General features: G+C 37.8%; 1 protein-coding gene across 1 annotated transcript; it reads left to right on the top strand.

Moving 5' to 3' along the window:
- The first annotated feature begins 774 nt into the window (after positions 1-774).
- On the top strand, positions 775-21,901 carry DDX21 (DExD-box helicase 21). Its single transcript, XM_006181215.3, has 15 exons — positions 775-935; positions 2,871-3,320; positions 4,472-4,547; positions 5,274-5,452; positions 7,364-7,481; positions 8,701-8,886; positions 9,961-10,106; positions 10,812-10,961; positions 11,330-11,491; positions 12,744-12,863; positions 14,009-14,082; positions 15,522-15,681; positions 16,619-16,753; positions 18,779-18,823; positions 19,379-21,901. The coding sequence occupies exons 1-15, from the start codon at positions 849-851 to the stop codon at positions 19,616-19,618; spliced, it is 2,328 nt and encodes a 775-aa protein (XP_006181277.1). The 5' UTR covers positions 775-848; the 3' UTR covers positions 19,619-21,901.
- The last annotated feature ends 1,825 nt before the right edge of the window (positions 21,902-23,726 follow it).

Raw genomic sequence — 23,726 nt, forward strand, 5'->3', positions numbered from 1 at the left:
GGCTCCCAATTCTTTGCCTCAGTAGTTCTTCACAGGAAGTTTACCAATACTGCCATAGATCATTCAATAAACCACTTCCCTTCAACTGCTTGAATTAGTATATTGTCCAAATTATGCAAGACTAAGAGCCCCTGTATTTTCTAATAGAGGTCTACGTGGTTTGGGACCTTTCTACAGGTCCCAAGGCCGGTTTAGGTGCATGTATGTGCCTTGAAAACAAATGACACATCTATCTCCCACTAGCTATAAAACAAGCCTTATGTATTGTCTGTTGCTGATCCCAGCCTTGTTTCTCATACCTGACGGTGAATGCTCAGGGGATGTATGGTGAGTGAACTCGTGAATGAATGACCAGACCCTACTGAACTCTTATCCAGGCTTGTGAGTGCGGACGTCTCCTTTAAAGTGTCCACGTTTCCACAAAATAATCAAGAATACACGTCTCGCGCGTCGGTACGCGCACGGAACTTGCAAATGCCAGCAATCCAAAGTACTGAAGAGGCGTCACTCAAAAGCAGCTACAAATCTTCATCAGGCCGGCGATAGCGAGAATCTGGTCAGCGGTTGAAAGAGAATAAGGCCAACCTTTGTGGGTCTTTCAGGTTCTACCCTTCAGCAGGTGTCTTCTAGTCCCTGCTCCGCTAGCAGTCAATTTACCTAGCTTTGCGGGTGTGAGTAGCAACGGCTTTGGAACTACCACGTGCAGCCCTGCCTCCCTGCAGCTTCCGCTTCCGTAGGATACGCTCTGCCGGAAGTGACGAAAGCTGGGCGGGCTAAAGAGGCTGGGCCACCTCTTCCTCTCCACGCGGTAGGCGAGACCGGTCGGCCTATACAGCTTGTGCTGAGTGATGCCGGGGAAACTTCGTAGTGACGCGGATTTGGAGTCAAACACGGCCGTGGCGAAAGTGGAGATGCCGCGAAAGCAAAATGAGAAGGTACTGCCGAGGGCCCTGGAGCAAGGCCGGACGAGAGGCCAGGCTCTAAGAGGAGGGACCCGGGCTGGGTGCGCGTGACGCGCAGCGTGGACCCGGCTCGTCCGAAGACCTGCTTGGTTTCGGCCGAGGGGCACCCGGGAGTGGTTGGTGCTCGCGGCTGGCTGTGGGCGAGCTGCGCAGAGCACCGGGCGGGTCAGAACTGGGGAGCGGGTCTGGTGTCCCACGTGGTCCCTGAGTCTGGACGCTCCGCACCCGGCGCGCAGAGTAGAACAGTCACGGTTAGGCCTCACGTTTTGGCTCAGGCTCAGACCGAACTCCAGGCGTGAACGTGAGCGGAGGGAATTGTAAGTTAAGTCAAGGTAGGAACTAATGCTTCCGTCTAGACGGGCGAGACCGTAAACCATCCGCACACGTGGGAGGCGTCCGCAGTGACATTTTTTTTTACCCTAGTAGGGGAAGTACAGTTTGTTTTCCGGGAAGAGGCCCTTAGAAGATGAAATAGTTAAATTCTTAGTGTTTATTGGCCACATTTCCCGTGGAAGTGTAAAGACATGTTGTAGTGCTAACTGTACACCATATTTTTTATATAGGCCGTCAGTGTGCAGTAGTCTTAAATTGCTTCAGTAGCTGACTCCTTGCTGTAGCTTCCTTAGACAGCGCTTTAACTTGTGACTGAGTCTCTGTTTTGATAAAAGGTCAATGAGAACAAGATTGCCCTTGAACTTGTGTTGTACACGACTTAGAACTTTCTTTCCTTGCTGCTTATGGGTCTTTTTGATAGGAGTTTCTACAGCAGCAATATTTTGGTGTTGTAGGAAGCCGAGATAGCAGACTTGTCCCCGCAGGGGAAGGAAGTGGTCCTGGTTTACCTGCCTTGCATTAGTCAACCTGTTCAGTTGCGGGATGCTGAAATTAAAAGGGACATAACCAAACTCCATTGCATTCCAGAGGAGACCACCGGTATTGGAAATCCACTCATTTGATGGGAACCAAGGAAAGAATTGAAGTCTTGGAGTGTGGGGAACCAGATTACTTTTCAGATGTCTAAATGATGGGTCATATAGGAGAGATTACTGTTTATGATTTGAAAACAGGGCCAGGCCTGAAGTTCCAAGGAGGCAGATTTCAGCTCAATGAATATAATAGTCTCCGTACTTCCGGAATTGGGATGGGGCTCCACTGGAGAGTTTGTCACATAGGCTGAGACACCTGTCCAGTTGTTTTGAGAAATACGGAAAATTGGAGAGGGTGACATTTCAAGTAGGAGCCAGTCTGTTTTGGTTTTGAGATTTCACCCATTTCGTTTTCTTGTAACTTGTGCTCTTTGTTTTTTCCTTTAAGTTAGGTACATCTTTTTTACACACAAGGTGATTGTGGGCTTTTATAACTTTTGGTTCATAGTGTCTTTATGTAAATTCATTTGTGTTTGTGAGATAGGCAAGGCAAATATTAACGAATCCCCGTTTTACCTGTAGAGGAATTCTAGCAGAGAAAGAAAAGAAATCTGCTTAACATCATCCATCTGTTGATATACATGGTCTTATTACTGTATAGAATTAAATTGTTCTTGATCACTCTCTATAGTGTTTGTAGTTTAGAACATGTTGAAGCATCCCATGAGCCACTCCACGTCTCATGAAAATTTAATTTTACAACTTGTTCGACCAACATGAACTGAATAGTTACCAAGGGGTATTCTCTTCCAAGCTAATGAAATTATTGATACATACTTATCTCCATATAGCCAAGAAATGGTACTTAGAAAACATGCTGTTTGATTTTTGCTTTATTGCAAGGTGAAAGTACATTTGTTGAAAAATACCGCCAAATTGTGTTCTTTATAACTATATGATCTTGAAATAACCCAGAATTGATATATTATACAAATGTATCATGCTTTGTTCAATGTTTGTATTGTATTTATTAATTTTTTAGAAAGGTAGAAAAGAGAAGCCAAAATCTAATAAGAGTGAAGAGGCAGCAGAAGAAAAGGAAGAAACAGTTTCCCCCAAAGCTAAAAAAGTTAAAAAGAAAGCAGGGCCTTCTGAGGCTGACATGAATTCTCCTAAATCCAAAAAGCCCCCCAAAAAAGAGGAGCCATCTCAAGATGACATTATTTCTCCTAAAACCAAAAGTGCGAAAAAATCAAAGGAGCCCTTTGAAGAGAGTGTTGTTTCTCCTAAAACCAAAAAAGTAGTAAAAGCCGAGGAGCCTTCTGAGGAAGAAATGGGGGCTCCAAAGCCCAAGAAGATGAAGAAAGAAAAGGAAATGAATGGAGAAATTGGAGAGAAAAGCCCCAAACTGAAGAATGGATTCCCTCATTCTGGACCTGACTCTAGCTCCAAGGAAGCTGCCAGTGAAGAAAGTAACAGTGAGTTAGAGCAGGTAAAGTTGTATTTTAATATGTAGAATGTATCTTTCAATGTTGTTTCAGATAAATAAGCATGTAATCGTTACAGGTATTATTTAATAATGGGAGGAAAATTGATGTATCAGCACCATGGGGAGGGAGTCCCTTGAACTGTAGGGTGAGACTTTCATCTTAAAAATTGCAGTTTCAGAATGCCTTTTGTGCAACTGAGTTTAGGGAAAGTCCTCCGCATTTGATCTGCTTGTTTGCAAGTTGGAAATCAATAGGAGGGGTATAGTTATGCAAATATGCTCCAGCTTCCCTCTGAGGGGTTTCACCTAATCATGATTGAGTGGAACCACTGCAGAGATACTTGCTTGATTGCATACCGTCTTTTTTGTTTAGGCCATTAACTAACTTGAGTTGAATAGGATGCTTCAGTGTCCATTTGGAAGCTAATACTGTTAGTCTTTCAGAAACTCAATCAACAAAGAAAAATTCTAATTCCAGTAAATAATTTTCTGTTTGCTGTAGTTCTTGATCAACATTTAAAATTTTTTCCTGATTATAAAAAATATATACAACTATTTTTTTTATCAGATTAGGATTTTACTATATACAGTTTTGTATCTTGCCTTTTCCTATCTTGCCTATGTTTTTATGTAGGCATTTTCTTCACCTTTAAATGTTAAATATTTTTAATGGTTACATAATCCATTGTATAAATGTTTAAAAATTCATTTAATTATTCCTCTGTTGGGCATTCAGATTTTTTACTGTCAAATACTGCCAGTGAGATCACTTTGTCATAAATGTTTGTTCCTTATTTTCTGTGGATGTATATATGAGAGATGTTGCTGTGGGAAGGGGTTAATGACCAATTTAACAGCATATTGTTGGTTTGGCATGACTATGGAAAAGTTCTTAGTTGAGACTGAATCTGCTTTCACTAGTCACTCATGGTATATATGTGCGGTATATATTTGATACGGATTTTTCTTTTGTTAGGGTTTTATAGGTTATTATGATAACATTTCCTTTTCAGATCTTGATTTACCTACCAAAATTTTTATGTCTTTTTGGTTATTTAGAATAGATGTTTTCGAATAGTTTCTCAGAATGCTTTCTGTATTTAATCTGTAGGGGTAAAATTATTGATTTCTTTCTGTGGCCCTTTACTTGACAGGAAATACCTGTGGAGCAGAAAGAAGGAGCTTTCTCTAATTTTCCAATATCTGAAGAAACTATTAAACTTCTCAAAGGTAATATTCTTAGAAATATAATATTAGAACATAATTTTTGGAAGCACTCTGCTCTTTTTGTTGAGATGAACTGGGACGTGTTCTTATTGGAGGACAATATATGCAGCCATATAATGAAGTAATCTGTATATTCAGTATAGGATTCTACTAGTGATGTCCTTTGCGGCCTTTTAAATGAGTGATTAAATTCATTTGATAGAATATGTATATTCAAATGTGTAATGACTGATAGTGCTGGTGCAATTAAACAGTTGATGCCTTGTTGGTACTTTCTTTTTTATCCTCTTCCACTTCTTAAGACATCTCTAGTCTAATGATACCAGTGAGACTCAACTCATCTTAGCAATGTGCCTGTGAACCAGGCAGGAAGTCACAGGTGTTCAGCTTCGGTGTATTCTGTCTGAATTAGGTACAGCGCAGTTGAGAAACCAAAGCACCTGATTTTCAGGCTTATACTGGCTTATGGATGAGATTTTGTGACAAGGGACTTAATCTCTTAAGATGATAAGTATTTACTATAATTGGTGCTTTAAAGTTTATTGTTATTTTTCAGTCAAGCAGATTCTTCATTACCAGAATATATTTGAACTTGACTTTGTAGGTGTTAACCAGAAGGTAGAATTTCATGATTCTGCAGGACCAGAAGCATGGGTATGCTTTGGTCCTCCAGTATGGCTGGGATTTTAGGAATTGCAGTGTCAGATAACATGGTTAATTTGTTCACAGCCCGTGGGGTGACCTTCCTATTTCCTATACAAGCAAAGACGTTTCACCATGTCTATAGTGGGAAGGACTTGATTGCACAGGCGCGGACAGGAACTGGGAAGACATTCTCCTTTGCCATCCCTTTGATTGAAAAACTTCAGGGAGAATTGCAGGACCGGAAGAGAGGCCGTGCACCTCAGGTAAATATCTTTAACAGTACTTAGGGGCTCCAAATCTGCACAGGAAGAAACATTGCTTGCCTTTTTTTTTTTTTTTTTTAATCTACTGAATGCCCATGGTGCTTAAAAATTAAAGTTATTGTCTGATTTCTGGATATTTCTGGATTTTGGATTCCATAAACCAGATTCTGAAGGCTTATTGAAAAAGCCAAGTTCCTTAATATGGGAAATTCTATCTGGCTGTACGTTTATAATAATAATTCTATTATTTTTCCACTTTTGAAAAAGTATTTTGAATATTTATATATATATATATAAAATATTAACAGAATATTCCAGTTTGTCACATTCTAGATAAATATAGCATCATTTACATGCCCTGTTATTTTTTTTTTGGGTTCTCCTTAAAGCCTTTTTTTGGTATTTACTATAGATCTTTATCTGAAGGTAAATGAGGAAAATTCTAAGACTGATGACCGCAAACCCTACAATATTTAAATGTTGTAATCTGTCCCATGGTTGTGATCATCTATATTATTACCACTCATTTTATGTCTTTTAAACTCTTAGATGTCTGGGACTCACAGGTTTGATCACGTCTCCATTTTTGCCTGAAATGGAAACAGCATTTTTAACAGAGATGCCAGAGTAGGAGGGGCACTCACAGGTGAAGAGGCCAAGCCCCATAATCAGGATGGTGCTCATTGAGCTCATTTCTGGAGAACCTGGTGTGTGACAAACCTTACCTCATGGAAATAATTGTGTTGTCACCTTGGCTTTGGGTTCTTGCACCTGACTTTCTGGCCTCACCTCATTCATTTACTGGCCTTCTAGTGTCCATGCTCCTTCTTAGCTAGTTCATTTGTTTACTGCTGTATTTGTTTACCGTTATAACAGCAGTAAACAAATGGATTATTCTAGCAGCTGAAGTAGTGCCTGGCACATAGTGTATGCTCAGTAAATATCTGTCAGATCAATGTATTAGGTTGTTCTTAAACCATATTTGTTTCATGCTGTTACCCTCCTTGAGGATCTGTCATGGTTTCGTGTTGTGTGTCCTGTTGGATCAAACAATGCAGACTGCCCCAGGATTCAAAGCCCCTTACCATGCTGGCCCTGCCTTCCTAGTCTGACTTCCATTTTACTTCAAATTCACTGTAGTATAGCTGTTCAGACTATGGGTTTTACACACTGGCTACCCAAATTTAAATCCGGGATCTGCCTTTTGGTTTTAGAAATCTGTTGTCTGATATTGTAGGTATTATAATACAAGTGTATACTGCTGTTGTAGGTGAGTAACTTGTGAGGATTAACTAAAAATAATGCATATTAGGTGTAGGGGAGTAGCTCAGTGGTAGAGCACATGCTTAGCATGCACAAGATCCTGGGTTCATTCCCCGGTGCCTCCATTAAAAATAATAAACAAACAAACAAACCTAATTTCCCCCTCACCCCCCCCCCAAAAAACAAAAACAAATAGTACCTCCATTTTTAAAAAGATTAAAAAATAATGCATATTAAGCATTTAGCAGATCCTGACATGTAATAAAAGCTCAAATATTAGCTGATGTAATCATCATCAGCAGTACTCCTTGTTCAAGTGGTTCCTTTTGTAGAATGCTATTCTGAAGTACCAGAAGCTCCGTGAAACTTATCCCAATTCCTCCAGCCTGCTCTGTGCAACCTTCTGGAGCACCATAAATTTGGGCACTTGCTTCTCTTATGATTGATAAGATCACGAGCTTTTCTTGTGACTAGATTGTAAGAAACTATATTTCCTATTTTCATACATCATAGTATATTGCAAAGCGTGTAATAGATGTTTTGAAAATAATTATTCGGATGAGTTGAACCTTCTGGGGCATTCCAAATTTGTAAAGAAAAAAATACTGCATAATACTTTGGATTCTGTTGTTACTTTTGCCTTTTCAGGTACTGGTTCTTGCACCTACAAGGGAGTTGGCAAGTCAAGTAAGCAGAGACTTCAGTGACATTACAAAAAAGTTGGCAGTGGCTTGTTTTTATGGTGGAACTCCCTATGGAGGACAAAGTAAGTAAATCCAAAAGTGAGGGAAGGAAAATGGCATTTTCTGTTGGATGCTCTGATTGAATTTCTTCTGACCTTGACATCTGGTGTCACCTTTCTGATCTAGTCATTTATGGTGGTTTTCTTTTGTCATTGTTTAAAGATGGTCAAGCGTATGGTCCTGCATGATGATGTTAAATGCTGTATGTAGTTTTTAGGCCTTTCGTATTGTCTATGTTTATCTAAAGGCTGCAATGGTACCTTACTGAGCCCAGAAAGACAGAGTCAAGGAAGTAGAAAGTCAGAATTCAAGGTTATTCTTTTTGTCTGTCATGGACTTTGGGTCTCTGCCTCTTTTTTGCTGTAGGCAGGCTTGCTTTTTTCTGGTCCCAAGGGCCAAATGTTGCAGCTTCTGCTATAGCATTCCATTACTTCTCAGTTCAGTACCTTGAAGTTTTATTTTATAGATCAGATATGTAATTCAGGAAGAGATTTAAACATTTAAAAAGTCTTAGCATTGGCACCCAAGGCTTGTAATTATTTCTTTTCAGTTTTAGTAGAACTAACATAGGCTTTAGCATTAGAAAGCCCTGGGTTTGAATCTAAACTCTGCTCACAGAGTAGCTGTGTCTTTTTTCAGGTCAAGTTGCTTGATTTTTCTGTACTTTAGTTTGCTCATGTATAAAATAGGGTTACTAAACTCATCCTGCAGTGTGGTGTTGTGAGGATTAAATTGGATAAGCATGTAAAATTCCTTGCAGTAGATCCCTGGACTGCAATAGCAACTCAATAAAAAGTTGCATCTTTACCATCTCGTTCTAGTTACATTAAATCCATTTTTCTGAACATCTCTACACCTTCTTGGGATATTTGCCCTTCCATCTTGTCATTCTCCCTATGCCTGCTTACCTTATAGAAAGTTGCCATTTCTTTAAGGTTCTTATTTTCACTTTGTGAAATCTTGACACCTACTAGCCAAGGAAATCATTTCCTTCCCGGTGCTATCATCCCTCACTGGTGCGTTTTTCTGTTATGTCGTGTAATACACTGGACTGTCACTTTTTACACATTTTCCCCAGTAGGTCGGGGAGTGCCTTAAATGTCTTTATCTTCAGTACTTAACATATTACCTTGTACCTGTAGTTAATAAATATTTTAGAATAAAAAATATATCTAATTGGTATCCCAGATTAATAAAAGGACTTACAAATCCAGCATATCTTATCATTGGTGTTCTTTACAGTTGAACGTATGCGGAATGGGATTGATATCCTGGTTGGAACACCAGGTCGTATTAAGGACCACCTGCAGAATGGCAAGCTAAATCTCACCAATCTTAAGCATGTTGTCCTGGACGAAGTTGACCAGATGTTGGACATGGGTTTTGCTGACCAAGTGGAAGAGATTTTATGTGTAGCATACAAGAAAGGTAAACTCCACATTCAAGACTGGTATAAGGGGTTTTGGAGGAAGTGTGGTGATTAAGTGGTCTTCTAAGAGTTAAATGAAGTCTTAGGAAATTGGCAGGTGACTTTATTCAGGAAAACTTAAATCTAAAAACATTTTCCATGATTTGCACATAATTACAATAGGGAAAATATGAGAAAGTAAAAGAAACCAATTTGGTATATTTTGCTTTTGGTATATTTCTTCCCGAATTTGAGCTATTGTGTTTATGTGTGTGTTAACTATAATCTTACTATACATATAAAACTCCTTACTGTACATATATGAACTATTTGTGCCGTGATTTAACCCATCTACATATTTTAATTCTTACATGATATAAATCTGCTTGCAGACATTTTTATGTGGACAGCTTTCTTCAAACCTCAATGTTCGGAATTAGTTCTTAAGAATAGGTTTCTAGAAGTGAAATTACTGAGTTGAAAGATATAAATAGTTCATGTTCTTCAGTATACATTGTCAGGTTGCTCTCCAAAAGGGTTCTATCAGTTATGTTGCCATTTGAAAAATATGCAAATGCAATGGTATTCTAAGAGCAACCCCCTCTTCAAAAGAAAGGGGAGGTTGGGGAGTTATTTTTAGTACCTGACCTCAAAGGATGAATAGACTAGAGTTTTAACCTCAAAATACTGAGGAAATGCTAGGGGCTATAGATGAGTATAGAATCTGTTTTGGTGTTTATTATAGGTTACTTATTTAGTGATTTAAATTGGTTAGTTACTGGGCTTGATTGGTGTTTTCCAGTTAGTAGGTCTCATAAAAGACATTTCCTTTGTGGTTCATGAAGGCCAAGGGTTAGAAAGCAAAATAACTTTAAAGTACTTTAGGTGTCTCAAGGATCCTTTACATAAATTCTTTAGGCAGTATTTCTTTGTCCATTGGGAACATCGGTGTCTTTCATTTTTGTGTCCTCAATGCTTGACTTGGCCTCAGGTGTTTCCTATAGAATGTTGATGGACCCTGGAAGGATTGGATGAGGTGGAATTCTGTATAGACTTGTTTGACTTATTCATACTGACCTTTTTTTCCCTCAAAGATTCAGAAGACAATCCCCAAACATTGCTTTTTTCTGCAACTTGTCCTCATTGGGTGTTTAATGTTGCTAAGAAATACATGAAATCTACGTATGAACAGGTGGACCTTATTGGTAAAAAGACTCAGAAAACGGCAATAACTGTGGAGGTAAATGATTCATTCTGTTACTGAAATTAGTAATAAATTATATGTAATTTTTTTCCTATCTGATAATAAGACTGGCAAATACAAACTCCTTTTCCGTATAAACACTAAGTCCATGTGAAAAAGCCAGGTGAAGTTATATTTCTATTTGAGTTGTATATGGTATCTTTGTTTTCTAAATTTTATCATCTCGTAGCCTGATTGTAGAATCTTTTGGAACCTAAATCTGTCTGAATTACGTAAACAGAAAGAAATTACACCTAGAGTTTATACACTAGAGTGCACCAGAGAATCCTAGTGTATAGAAGCCTTTTTCATCTTAGGGTCCAGTACCTAGATGAGTTCAGTTCACCCAAGGAATAGACCTGGATGGAAACTGACTGCATTTTTAAGTGGATGAAAGGCCAAAACACACAGTCATTTCTCATGTCAGTTATTTTGGTTTCCTGTAGCAATCTAGAGAATGGCACTTCTTTTCCTACATTTTCCTGGTTAGGTCAGAAAATCAATAAAGGAGCCCAGTGCTCTTCAGAAAAAGAGGAAAGGCTGTCTGCTTTAATGGTTTGTTTTTTTTCTCTAAACAGTGGTGGCAGTAGTCTGTTCTAGTTAGGCTTAAACAGTGGCTTCTAGTATCATTAGGGTTGATCAGGTGATTTTAGGTTCCAGTTAGGCTTTACTAAATAGATCTTTTTTCCTCTCTTTTATAAGCATCTGGCCATCAAGTGCCACTGGACTCAAAGGGCAGCAGTTATCGGAGATGTGATCCGAGTGTATAGTGGTTATCAAGGGCGCACTATCATCTTCTGTGAAACCAAGAAAGAAGCCCAGGAGTTGTCACAGAATGCGGCCGTAAGGCAGGTAGGTCGTCCTCCTCCCTTGCCTTTAGGGAGAAAGCATCTTTCAGTTAATAGTGAGGATATACATCTTAGAGCTCACCTAATCTGCCCATCTCATCTCACAGATGAAGAAAGGGTGGCTCAAACCCAAGGTTACCCTGACAAAGTGTTTGATCACTCTTATCTGGTGTTCTTTATCTTGTAAGTATAGTTGGGTACAGTTGATTTAATGACCAAGGATTGGAAATAAGTCTTGAAGCTTGTCTATGTAAGGCACATGTTTTCCCCTTTGTGCTACTTTTATCAGAAATAACACCAAAATATGAATATCTTTACAGGCCTAACTAGTGATTTAAAAAGTACCTGTCTTCCTGATTATTTCTTTGGCAGGATGCCCAGTCATTACATGGAGACATTCCACAGAAGCAAAGAGAAATCACTCTGAAGGGTTTTAGAAATGGTGATTTTGGAGTTTTGGTGGCGACCAATGTCGCTGCACGTGGGCTAGACATCCCTGAGGTAGATCTGGTTGTACAAAGTTGTCCACCAAAGGTAAGTGTTTTATATTTAGATTTTATTTGGCTGTTTCTTTTAGGTGCTAAAACAAATTGGAAGTTGTATCACTTTTTTTCGTGTGATTAGTAATAGCTTTCTTTTTGGTGCTGTGATGCTAAGGGTGATTTTTTTTCAAAAAATGAACCTTCATGAGCCCATACCCCACCCCTAGAACTGACAGTTGAGTGGAAGTGTAGTCAGTGGCCAGAGGTTGGAAAGACAGGTTCTGGTTAGAGGGGAGTCCTGAAAGGCTTCATGGAGGTAGTGCAGTTTTGAACTGGACTTTGAAGATGCATAAGACTTAGGTGGAGAGGGGTGGGGGGTAGATGAACTCATGAGCTAGAGGATAGAGAAGGGAGAAAACGCCTGTAGTTAACAGCCTCTGGTTAAAACTGGCTGGGTTTGTGGGTGATGGGAACCTCCCAGGGAGGGCCCTGAGGCAAAGTTTATGTAGTGTGGACAGTGCTTCAGTTATGTAAAAGTTGACTTGAAGGAACTTGTTCCCATCACTTCAGGCATGAAGACCCCATAACCTCCCCTAAATCTTGCAAATCCCTCAGGATTAAAGGTTGTTTACAGTGATGGAAAAATACATTACCATTTCTTACAAAGGAAGTCCCATAAGTGTGTGACATAGACATTGTTTAAATAAGCCTGTAGACCTGTGCTGTCCAATATGATAGCTACATGCTGCTGTTCAGCACTTGAAAGGTACTAGTCTGAATTGACCTGTGCTCTGTAAGTATAAAATACACATTGGATTTTTAAAAATTTCTAACTTTCTTTAAGCATAGAGGATTTTAGAGACATGGAAAAAGAATGTAAAAGATCTCATTGATAACTTGTTTTGTATAGGTAGTATATTGAAATGATAAAGCTTCTGGATATATTGGGTTAAATAAAATAATACTAAAATTAATTTAACTTTTTCAAAAACTTTTAGTGTGATAGAAATGTGAAGCTAGAAATTTGGCTGTTAAAATTATGATTCTATTGGATAGCACTGTTTAGACAGTGCTTTTTACAGATTTGCCCACAGGATAAGGATCATTATCCTAGAGTTTTCAAAAATTGTCAGTTTATTTTAATTTTGACTTTAATTAACCTGCTAAAGAACCTACACACACACACACACACACACACACACACACACACACACACACACACACACACCCCGATGTATAACCATTACACTTACCTCTTTATCTCTCTTTGTTGTTCAGTGTCACTGATGTATTTTACTTCATAGGATGTGGAGTCCTACATTCATCGTTCTGGGCGAACAGGTAGAGCTGGAAGGACCGGGATTTGCATCTGCTTTTATCAGCACAAGGAAGAATATCAGTTAGCACAAGTGGAGCAAAAAGCGGTAAAACTATTTTCTTAGCCGTCAGTAAATGTTGAGTTCTAAAGTCAGTCTTTGGTCTCTTTATTCAATTTTTATTAACTTTGAATGATTTCTGTTTCTACCATGTGGCCATGACCAAAACTTGTTAGATTCGCGCTTTATATATTGCCCTATAATACAAAGCCGATTTTGAAATAGCTTTGCATTTGAAAGCACTGGTTTTGTTTTCATACTTCTAATGACAAGGGATCTTTATGTTTGAAAGATAGTCTTCAGACAATGATATAATATGAGGACACCAGAAATATTTAAGTGTAGATTAAAGGAATTGCTCAAAAACCAAAAGGATGAGAATATGTCACAAGGATAAATTTTTAAATAGGAAAGAAGAGACTAATTTTCCTTACAGAGGAATTTTGTAAGGAAATTCTCTTCCCTGGGAGGTGGAGCTTAGTGACTCCACCCCTTCAGGGGATTGCCGTTAGTGACTTGCTTGTAAAGAGCAGAGAGGGTCAGGGTGAGGACTTCACAGTGCAGAAAACAGGTGAAGGCTACCTGGCCAGGTGATTGTGGTTGACATCAGTTATAAGCTTGTGTCCCTGATACGATATAATGAGATAGGCATTCATCTCTGGTCATCTTCTCCCAAACCCATAATCCTAGTCTAAGCGTGTGAAAATTGATGTTCCTAAATTGAGGGACTTTCTACAGAGTAAATACCTGACACGCACACCTTAAAACTGTCAAGGTCATGAAAAACAAGGAAATAAATTGCCACAGATTAGAGGAGACTAAGGCATGATGACTAAACGTAATGTGGTATCCTAGGTGAGATATCAACAGAAGAATGGTATTACTAGAAAAACTGTAGTGAAATTAGAATGAACTCTGGGGTTCAGTTAATAGTAATGTAGCAGTGTTGGTTTCTTGGTTGTGACAAATGTACCAAAGTAATAACATTAGGGAAACCCAGGGCAGGTGTATGGGAACTCTGTACTGTCTTTGCAACTTTTCTATAAATCTAAGTCCTTTTTAGATAAAAAGTTTATCTTTTAAATAAGTAATAAATATGCCTGGTAAATAATTTAAAATTGGGGGACTGCTAATATTAATGGAAACAATTGATGGCCATGTTGTACATTAAATTATGTTTCATTTTCTTGTAGGGGATTAAATTTAAACGGATAGGTGTTCCTTCTGCAACAGAGATAATAAAAGCTTCCAGCAAAGATGCCATCAGGTTTGTTCCCTACCACTGCTGTGGTCTGTTTGATGCTTGGTCTGTTTACAACAAATCTTTGTGCAATAATGAGATTTGGCCTTTTCAAATTTATATTCTTTTTCATTGTTTTAAAAAATGTATAACCTGATTGTTGAAAAAATAATGTGCTGAAGTAAAATTTTGTAAAATAAAAATTTTCATTTTTACTCATCTCAGCCTAATCCTATTCACCAGAGTTTGATTTTGTCTTGGGCATTTTAAGTAACTATCATATATGTTGTAAGACAAAGCTAAATATCTATGATTAGATTAACTGACAGTGTTTGTCTTGAGAGGTCCTGCTGGTGTGGGGGCAAGAAGATTATTTATTGTGTGCAATTGTCCTAAAAGTTGAAGGGTATTTAGCTGTTTAGCATCCCTGGCTGTGCAGTGTATTCCTAGGGGTGGGTGGAGTTGGCATTATGAAAACCAAAAAGGTCCCAAATGTTTTCCAAATGTCTCCTCATGGTGAGCTACATGCTCTACTTAAGAACCAGTCTGAACATCATTTCTAGAGTGCTTTCCATAAATGCTATTATAAATAAGTGAAATACTTATTTAAAAATAGAGTTCCTGATCAAAAGAAATGCTTAATATTAGCATATTAATAGCTTCAGAAAGTTCTGCAAATGAAGAGTTTAACTCAGCATTTTTCAAATTTATTTTTGCATGGCATGCTTTTCTTTAAGTATCCTGCAGACAGGGTTTCTTATGATGCCAGTTAAGAAAATTTGGGGTTAGATGGCCAGGAAGGAGAAAAGAGGCACAGAGGCTGATGGTCTATGAGAGGAGGCCTCTAGAGGGGCAGCCCTGCCAGAAGAGGCAAGTTCCTCCTTTTCTTGAATGATCTCTTTCAGCTTTGAGATGTGACATTTATTATCACCTAGATAATAGTGACTCCCTAACAAATGTGTAATCTTATAAAGGTCTGTATCATTTTTAACCTAGTTTGAGAGTCTTTTTCTTTTATTTCAGAATGAAAATAGCTGTAGTATTTTCTGATTCTAAATGTTATCACATGCTTACTGTAAAAGTTCACATATTGACATCATTTTTAATGGCAGTATGGCATTTCATTATATCTCTTTCATGGTTTACTTAACCAGTCCATATTGATGCACATTTTAAAATTGCGCTCTTTCTATAACACTGTGATGAACATCTTCATATTTGTCTTATTATTTCCTTAGGATTAAAAAAAATTTTAGTTTGATAGTAAATTACAATTAGATACAATTAAAGGAATGGATTTATTACTACAGAATTGTGGTGATTTTATATACTGCATCAAAATGCTGTTAGACATATGAAAGATTTGGTTTGAAAGTTATTGGTTTATCCTGAGATGCTGTTGTCTTGAAAGTGACATCTGTCCACTGTCCTTTCTCCTAACAAATATACTCTCAATAAAACCATAGGCTTTTGGATTCTGTGCCTCCCACTGCCGTTGGTCACTTCAAGCAGTCAGCCGAGAAACTGATAGAGGAGAAAGGGGCTGTGGAAGCCCTGGCGGCAGCCCTGGCCCATATTTCAGGTGCCACGTCGGTAGACCAGCGCTCCTTGATCAACTCAGATGTGGTAAGGGTCCCTGTCAAATTTCTGAAAGTGTTCCATTTAAACTTCCCAATTGTTTTAACTTTTGTGTGAAGGTTGAGATATGTATATGTGTGTATGTATATATATATATATATATATATATAAAAATCCATAGAGACAGAAAGTAGATTAGTGGTTGCAGTGTCTCAGTGGAGGAGGGAATGGCAGTGACTACTGATGGGAGTGTGGGGGATTTTGGGGGGATGGGGGGAATAATGATGTTCTGGAATTTTAGATAGTGGTGATGGTTGCATTTCTTGTGAATATACTAAAACCTCCTGAATTGTATACCTTAAAATGGTGAATTTTATTGTATGTGAATTGTATGTCATTTTTTTAATCCTAAAAACAAAAACAAAAACAAGCCAACCATGTGAACACATAAATCCATGTGATACATTTAGCCAGCATACCTAGAAACTTAAGGTAATACTCTTTCCCTTTCTTTCTTTCTTTCTTCCTTCCTTCCTTCCTTCCTTCCTTCCTTCCTTCCTTCCTTCCTTCCTTCCTTCCTTCTTCTTCCTTCCTTCCTTCCTTCCTTCCTTCCTTCCTTCCTTCCTTCCTTCCTTCCTTCCTTCTTTCCTTCTTTCTGTGGTGGTGGTGGTGGTTGTTATTATTGAAGTTTTTGAGATGTTAGGTTCACATGAAGTTGTGAGAGTTAATACAGAGAGATTCCTTATACACTTTGCCAGTTTCCCCCAGTGGTAACATTTTGCAAAAGTATAATATCACAACCTGGATACCAGCAGTAGCACAAACCACCAATCTTATTCAGAGTTCCCCAGTTTTACTTTTCCAAGGCGGGGGGTGCTATGCTTTTAGGAAGAACTGTCCCAGAAATATTTTAGAAACATGAGGATAAGTGTTTATTAATTATGTTTGTTTTTGAGGCTTTCATTTTGTTTCCTTTCTTCCATAGGGTTTTGTGACTATGATCTTGCAGTGCTCAATTGAAATGCCAAACATTAGTTATGCTTGGAAAGAACTTAAAGAGCAGCTGGGTGAGGATATTGATTCCAAAGTGAAGGGAATGGTTTTTCTCAAAGGAAAGCAGGTAAGGCTGGGGCCTCTGTTGTGACCTCGCTTTGGTTCAGTGGCTTCACGCTGGCAGTAAAACACTGTGTGGTAGCTTCTTCCTATTCCAGGGGATGCTGCGTATTTTCACTCTCTATGTAGTCTTCTCTGTGTGGTGTCATCCAGGACCCTCAGTCGCTACTCAGTCGCTGACAACTACCACATCTGAATCTCTAGCCCAAACCATCACATGAGGTGCCAGACTTGAAGGTCCAGCCGCTTCCCTGACATTTCCACCCAGATGGGGTTTACTATACAACTTAAAACAAACTTACTCAAAATTAAATTCAAAATTTTAAATCTTGCCTTCCAAACATGGTGTTCTTCTTTCTGGCTCCTGCTCTCAGTTAATGGCGTAGACTAGCAGAGCAAATCTCAAACATTTTGGTTTTGTGACCCCTTTACATTCTTAACAAATGTTGGGGGACATTGAAAAGCTTTTGTTTATGTGGGTTATATCTACTGATATTTACTATATTAGAAATTAGACTGGAACTCTATATCATGTTCCATTAGTCATCACAGCAATGATATCATCACATGTAATATAATGTCTGGGAAACTCCTCTCTACCCTTATAAGAGTGAAAAGGACAGAGGGCATTTTAGTATTATTATGAAAATATTTTGGCTTGTGGAACCTCCAAAAGATCCACAGGGTTCCAGAGTGTGCATGGACTATATACTTGGAGAACTACTGGCCTTGAGAACCAAATCAGGTGTATCTTTAACTCATTGCATGTCTAACCATGTTGTTTACCTCTTTAGCAATTCCATGTAATCTATGAAATAAAGTCCCAACTTTCACATGGAGGGTAAGGTTCTTCATATGAGCTGGCTCCTGTCCTCCTTACCACCAATACCCTCCACTCCAACAGTGCCAAGTATATCTTGCTTTCTTTCATCCTAACTGTATGCACAATCCACTGTTTATATGTAATATTTCTTATCTTTACAGTCTCCTTTATGACTTGGCCTAGACTTAATCTTTCTGAAGCTTTCCCTGGCTGAATGGCAGGGGTGGAGGCACCTCCTCCTGTACTTCAGAGTTCTTAGGGTGTAGCTTTATTAATGTAAATTTTACCTTTCTGTGCTTGTTTACTGACTGAGCCTCAAGAACATTATGACCGAGTCAAAGGCAAAAACTATTCTCTAGTCGTCTCTATACTGCAGTGAGTGCCTAGTATTGAATACTTCGTAAATATTTGAATGAAGAGTCCCACAAAAGGCAAAATCCGTTAGTACCTGATGCTACCTGTGGTTATAATTGGGTAAATTGTTGGGTGGAAGGGATGTTCCTCAAAATGTTTAAATTTAAGACAGTTGGGGGAGAGGAGTGCCTGTGTCAGTTGCAGGGGGAGTTTGATTATTTTTGTTTAGACCAAGAAATGGGAGGACTTTTTAATTGGAGATGATGGCCCTGCTTATTATCAAAGATGGTGACCTATAAAGTATTTAATTAAAATAAAAACTTCATAGGAGGCTGAATCATGAAAAATGAGAAAATTAACAATAGAAGATCATTTATTTTTCTGCCTTTAATTAGGTCATCCTGAGTGATAGTTCACTGTTTTTGATGGAAGGCAGTGTATTTTAATGGTTTTAGGCCTTAGGTTTTGGAGCCACATTGATCAGATTTTTAAAACCTGCTCTTACCAGCTGTAGGGCCTTAGACAAGTGAGTCAGCTTCTCCAAGACTGTTTCCTCAGCTATAAAACATAGCTATAAAAGCACAATGTGATAGCCAAGAATGATCTTTAGTCAGTTACAAATAGTTTTGAGTCTCTTTCTCTCTCTCTTTTTTTTTCCATTCCTTGGCTTTTTGCTGTTCTGCTTTGGGGAGGTATAATGTGTTGGCTTTGGTCTAAAGTTCATCTAAAATTGATACCTGGTTTGTTGGTTTGTTTTCCCACATAATACCTGATCTTTTGGAGTATCACTTAATGTGCATTTTATAATAATTCTTGTCAAAGTTTGGATTAACTTGAATTTTTTTTGATTTCTAGGGTGTTTGCTTTGATATCCCTACTGCAGCGGTAACAGAAGTACAGGTATTTTTTTCTCTTGGATTTTGAAGTTAACATATCTAAATTATAAAATGTTTATTAAAACAGAACAATAGAAAGGGTAACAACAGCTCTAGTCCCTTTGCTAAAGACAATTAAGAATTAAAGTTTAGTATTTTTTTTCTCCTAGCCTTTTTATCTAATATTTTTCTTATTCAGCTTGCCTGTTTTCCTATCTACAGCATTGTGAACAATATCCAGCTTTTTTCCCCCATTTATGTTATATGAGGTTTATATAGACATTTTTAATTGCTGTATCTTCATTCAGTACTGCTGTGAGAAACGTGTTTACATGTAGTACATTTATATGTCTTACTACCTGACACCTGTGGATACCTGTAGTAATTGAATTGAATAAATGATGAGGATGCTTCTCATAGTGAAACTTATTTTTGACCAGTGACCTTTTAAGCACTTGGGTTATCAATCTGATTTTTCTTTAAAAAGGAAGCAAAAATGTTGTTCTTCTCATGCCTTTTTTAAACCAAATTCAGTAAAAATTAAGTCAAAGCAGGTAAAAACACAACCATCTCTCAACAGGAAAAATGGCATGACTCAAGGCGCTGGCAGCTGTCTGTGGCCACGGAGCAACCGGAGCTAGAAGGTCCACGGGAAGGATATCGAGGCTTCAGGGGACAGCGGGAAGGCAATCGAGGTTCCCGGGGACAGCGGGGAGGAAACAGAAACTTCAGAGGTCAGCGATCAGGAGGTGGCAACAGAAGTAACAGATTCCAAAACAAAGGCCAGAAGCGGAGTTATAGTAAAGCATTTGGACACTAATTTGAAGTAGAGGATTTATATGGCAAAAACAGAGCTATGTTTGGCAACATGGAACTGAACAATATTTTTCATACAAAGTTAAAAGCACATTGTATTTCCTTCCTGACCACTGGCCTGTTCCCCATCTCTTCAAGAGAGATAAGCTTCATCTAAATTATATTTCATCTGATGATTGTCATTTATTACTTTATCGCTACTTCTGTATTTGGTTTTCTTAAGAAAAGGTGTATGAAATCATTACATATCTTAATGCATTGTCTGTAGATTACAAGACGAAATCAAGCATGTATCTGCTGATACTTTTAAGTTGACCTGTCTTTATAGTTAGAAGTGTCTCTTAATAGTGTCCTTCCCTAAATACTATGGGGAATGCAAGTTTCTGGAGAAACACTTTGAGCACTCAAAGCTTTTGTTCTGTAATTGGTATTCCTTAGCTACTTGGCTAACAGTTACTCCTGTGGTTCTATAATGTGTCTTCTGAGAATTAATACTGAGCAATGTTTTGAAGCAAGATTCAAACTTAGCTGGAATACAACAGTTTATGCCCATGTATGTTCTAGATTAGAGGATGGTGATACATTTGATAGGAAATATTACATAGATTAGCCATTATTATGAGCATTTTGATACATTTTTAACTTCTCAATATAAGGTGATTCATACTTCAGTGAATTCGTCACAGATTTATATGTATATATTTTAATAGGAAGCAAGTGTTTTTAAGGAATTCCAAGTGTATAAGATGGCCCTATGACTTTCTTCATAAGTAAGGAGGCTGGATAAATGGTGCTTGATGATAATATACTCCACTTTCTATTGGAAGATTAAGATTTACCAAGAATGAGCTAAGGGAGTAAGGGGCAGAGATTTGCGTTGCTGAAGAGTCAAAAAAAAACCCCACTGAAAGTATTTTCCATGTGCAAAAAGTAAGCATTCATATCTATAGAGAGCAAAGGCCAAAGTGTATGATAAAGCATTCTTTTAATGGTGAAAACATAATGGGTCATTAATGTTTCTAGAGTTTCAATTTCTAAGAGGCAAGCTAGGGTTTTTAGGTAAAATCGTCCAATTTAGTTTCTCAAAGGCCTAGTTCCTATAGCCACAGTATAGGATCTCTTTATTAGACTGCTACTCTGTTGAAAGGGTGTAACTACTTAGAGAACTCCTTTTAAGACATACTCTATGTGTTTCTTTTTAAGTTGTTTCTTTGAGGGAACTAAAGAACTTAATGTAGCCCCTGGTCAGGTATTGCTCTGAGGTCTTAAATATTTCTCTGGGAAACTTTGTGTGCTGTCTAGGAGCTTAAACGTAGCATTGTCTTGCCTTAATTCCTAGAAATTCTGAATTTGGAATCTTAGGAAATAAACTACGATAGAGGAGTTCAAATGTGTGGCCTGTCTTGTTTTCATCTAATTATTTTGAACAACTGAAATCTTTCTAGGTCCCGGTTTCCCTGGCTGGATCTTTATATCCAATTGCTTCTTACTCAGTCACTTTTGCAGTAACAGGCTCAGAGGCAACTCAGCTCCTTGGTTCTAGAGGTAGTGTCCTTTTTCTGTTTGGACTTCAGTTCTGTCCTTGAATCCTGACTGCATGTTTCTCTGTTCTCAAATTCTGTTGGCTTTTATTCCTTGATCCTCTTGTCAATTGTATTAGTTGACCGCCTCATGGCTTCCCATCAAGCCAGAGGGGGTTAAGAGGAAGTATCTGATGACAGTTTGTGCCATGTGGATCACATTTTATTTGATTCTGGTTTTGCTTAAATAACAAAACATTTCAATTTGGCTAGGAATGGGTACTTTATCAAGTAGATTAAAAGGACAAGGTACCTGTCCTTTAGGAAGGGATAATTAAAACCTTAATGTGGATTAGCTTAAAGAAAAATAATCAGGCATAACTCAAGACTAAGGAGGAAGATTAATAGGAACTTCACTTTACACATCTTAATTTTAAGGAAAACATGGCTGTTTCAATAAATAAAGCTAAAATTTCTCCTGGATCCCAGAATTCAAACCCTATTTATAAAAGTATCATTCAGCTACTATATGGTTTAAATGGGCTTATTGGGCTATGTTGTCATTTTTACTATTTTCTACAGAGAAAATATTTTCCAATTTATGTATCAAACAACTCAGTGAACTTTAAAAATACAACCAGTTTTTATGTTGGAACTATCTGTGCAGCAGTTTCTTTACAGTTGTACATAAAATGTTTTTACTAAAAAGTTGAGTTAATGTATAAAAATACAGCTTTATGCCATAATAAAGATATTAGTACTAACTATGTTTTTGGTGGCTTTTTTCCCTAAAATTGAAGTTTGAAATTCTTATTTTTAAAGTAATAAATGATAGGTGTAAAAAAAATAAACAGAAAAAACAAGCAAGTCACCCCATGTCTAACATTTTTGTGAGCATCTCTTCCAGGAATTCATTTACAAAACTGGAGTCTTTCATTCAGTTTTGTGAGTTTGCCGTCCCTCCACAACATTAGCATACTTTTCTGTAAGTACAGATCTGTGCCATTTTTGATAACTGCATGGTATCTCATAGTATGAATATGCCACTAAAAGATGGCCATGTTGTTATTTTGATGACTATTACAAACAACCCTAAAATGAATGTCTGTATAAATCTTTGCCTACTTGTCTGGTTGTCCCTTTAGTATAAATTTTCTAAAAGTAGAATTGCAGGGTCAAAGTGAATGTATTTTAAATTTTGGTGCAAGTTGCTCTCCAAAGCAGTACCAGTTTACGACCCCACCCTACAGCCTAGGAAAGAAACTATTTCCCCACAGCACTAACACTAGGTGTTGGTTTCCTTTTGTCACTTTGCTAAGTGCAAAGTAATATATTTTTATTTGCATCTTTTAATTGAGCAAGGATTAACATCTTACATTTATTGGTCACTTGCATTTTTTGAAAAAAATTTTAATTTTGAAATAACTTTCGACTTACATAAATGTTGCAAAAATAGTACAGAAAGTTCACGTCTCCACTCCATTTTCACAGGTATTAATGTTTTACATAATCATAGTACAATTGTTAAAACCAGGATATAACATGAAGGGTGCCATCCTACAGATAGAGCTTTGCTTTTTTTTTTCTTAACAGTATATCCTAGAAATCACTCCACATCAGTTCATAGAAATCTTTATTCTTTTTTGTTTTACAATTGCATTGTACTCCATTGTATGGATATACCATAGTTTATTCAACCATTTTCTTATTTCTTATGTATGAGCACGTAGGTTGTTCCCAGTATTCTGCAATTACAAGCAATGCTTCAGTGAGGAACCTTGTATGTATGTATTTACGTTCTGTTAGAGGGGTATCTTCAGAGTAGATTCCTAGGAGTGGGATGACTAAGTCAAAAGGTAAGTGCCTATGCAGTTTTTTTGTTTGTTTTATTATGTATTGGCAAATTCCTGCCTAGAAGGGGAATTCTTTCCTTGCAATTTATTTCTTGAAGAAGCCAGGCCATTTAGTTTGTAGATTCTGCCACATTCTGAATTGTGCTGATGCATCTCCATCTGTCACTTAACAAGCTCCTTTCCCCCAATGCACTTAAAGTACGTTGAAGATTAGATGGAGAAGGGTACACAGTGTCCAGTTGTCCCTTGTCTTTTTGATGTTAGCAGCAAGAGGCAATCATTGCCTAAGTCCATAATTTCATTAGGGTTCTTGTAAAATGGTGCTATTCTATTATTTCTTTTTTGTTTGTTAGCTGGAATACCTCTAAAGCAGTAAACTTACCTTAATCAACACTTTGGTTACCCTGAATACTCGTCTTACAGAAAAGGCAGGACAGGTACTTAATTTGTTCCCTTTGTTTATGTATACCAGTTTTCAGAATTATGATCAGTTCCTTAGTTTCCTCCAAAGGTGGCCAACGAGCTTCTCATTGTTACTGTTGATTCATTATAAATTCATGAATTTTTAACATAGTTGATATACTTTAATCTTTTGCAGTTATTTTATTGATGCTCAAATTGTCACATCTTTGGCCAGCAAGAGATAGCCTCTTTATAAGTTGACACCTTCTCGGTCCTTTTGACCTGACCCTGCTAGTCTTTGATAGTTTCCTTGATTTCTGGTGTGAAAAGATACCCA

Source organism: Camelus ferus, chromosome 11 (genome assembly GCF_009834535.1).
Source record: "Camelus ferus isolate YT-003-E chromosome 11, BCGSAC_Cfer_1.0, whole genome shotgun sequence".
Classification (NCBI taxonomy): Eukaryota; Metazoa; Chordata; class Mammalia; order Artiodactyla; family Camelidae; genus Camelus; species Camelus ferus.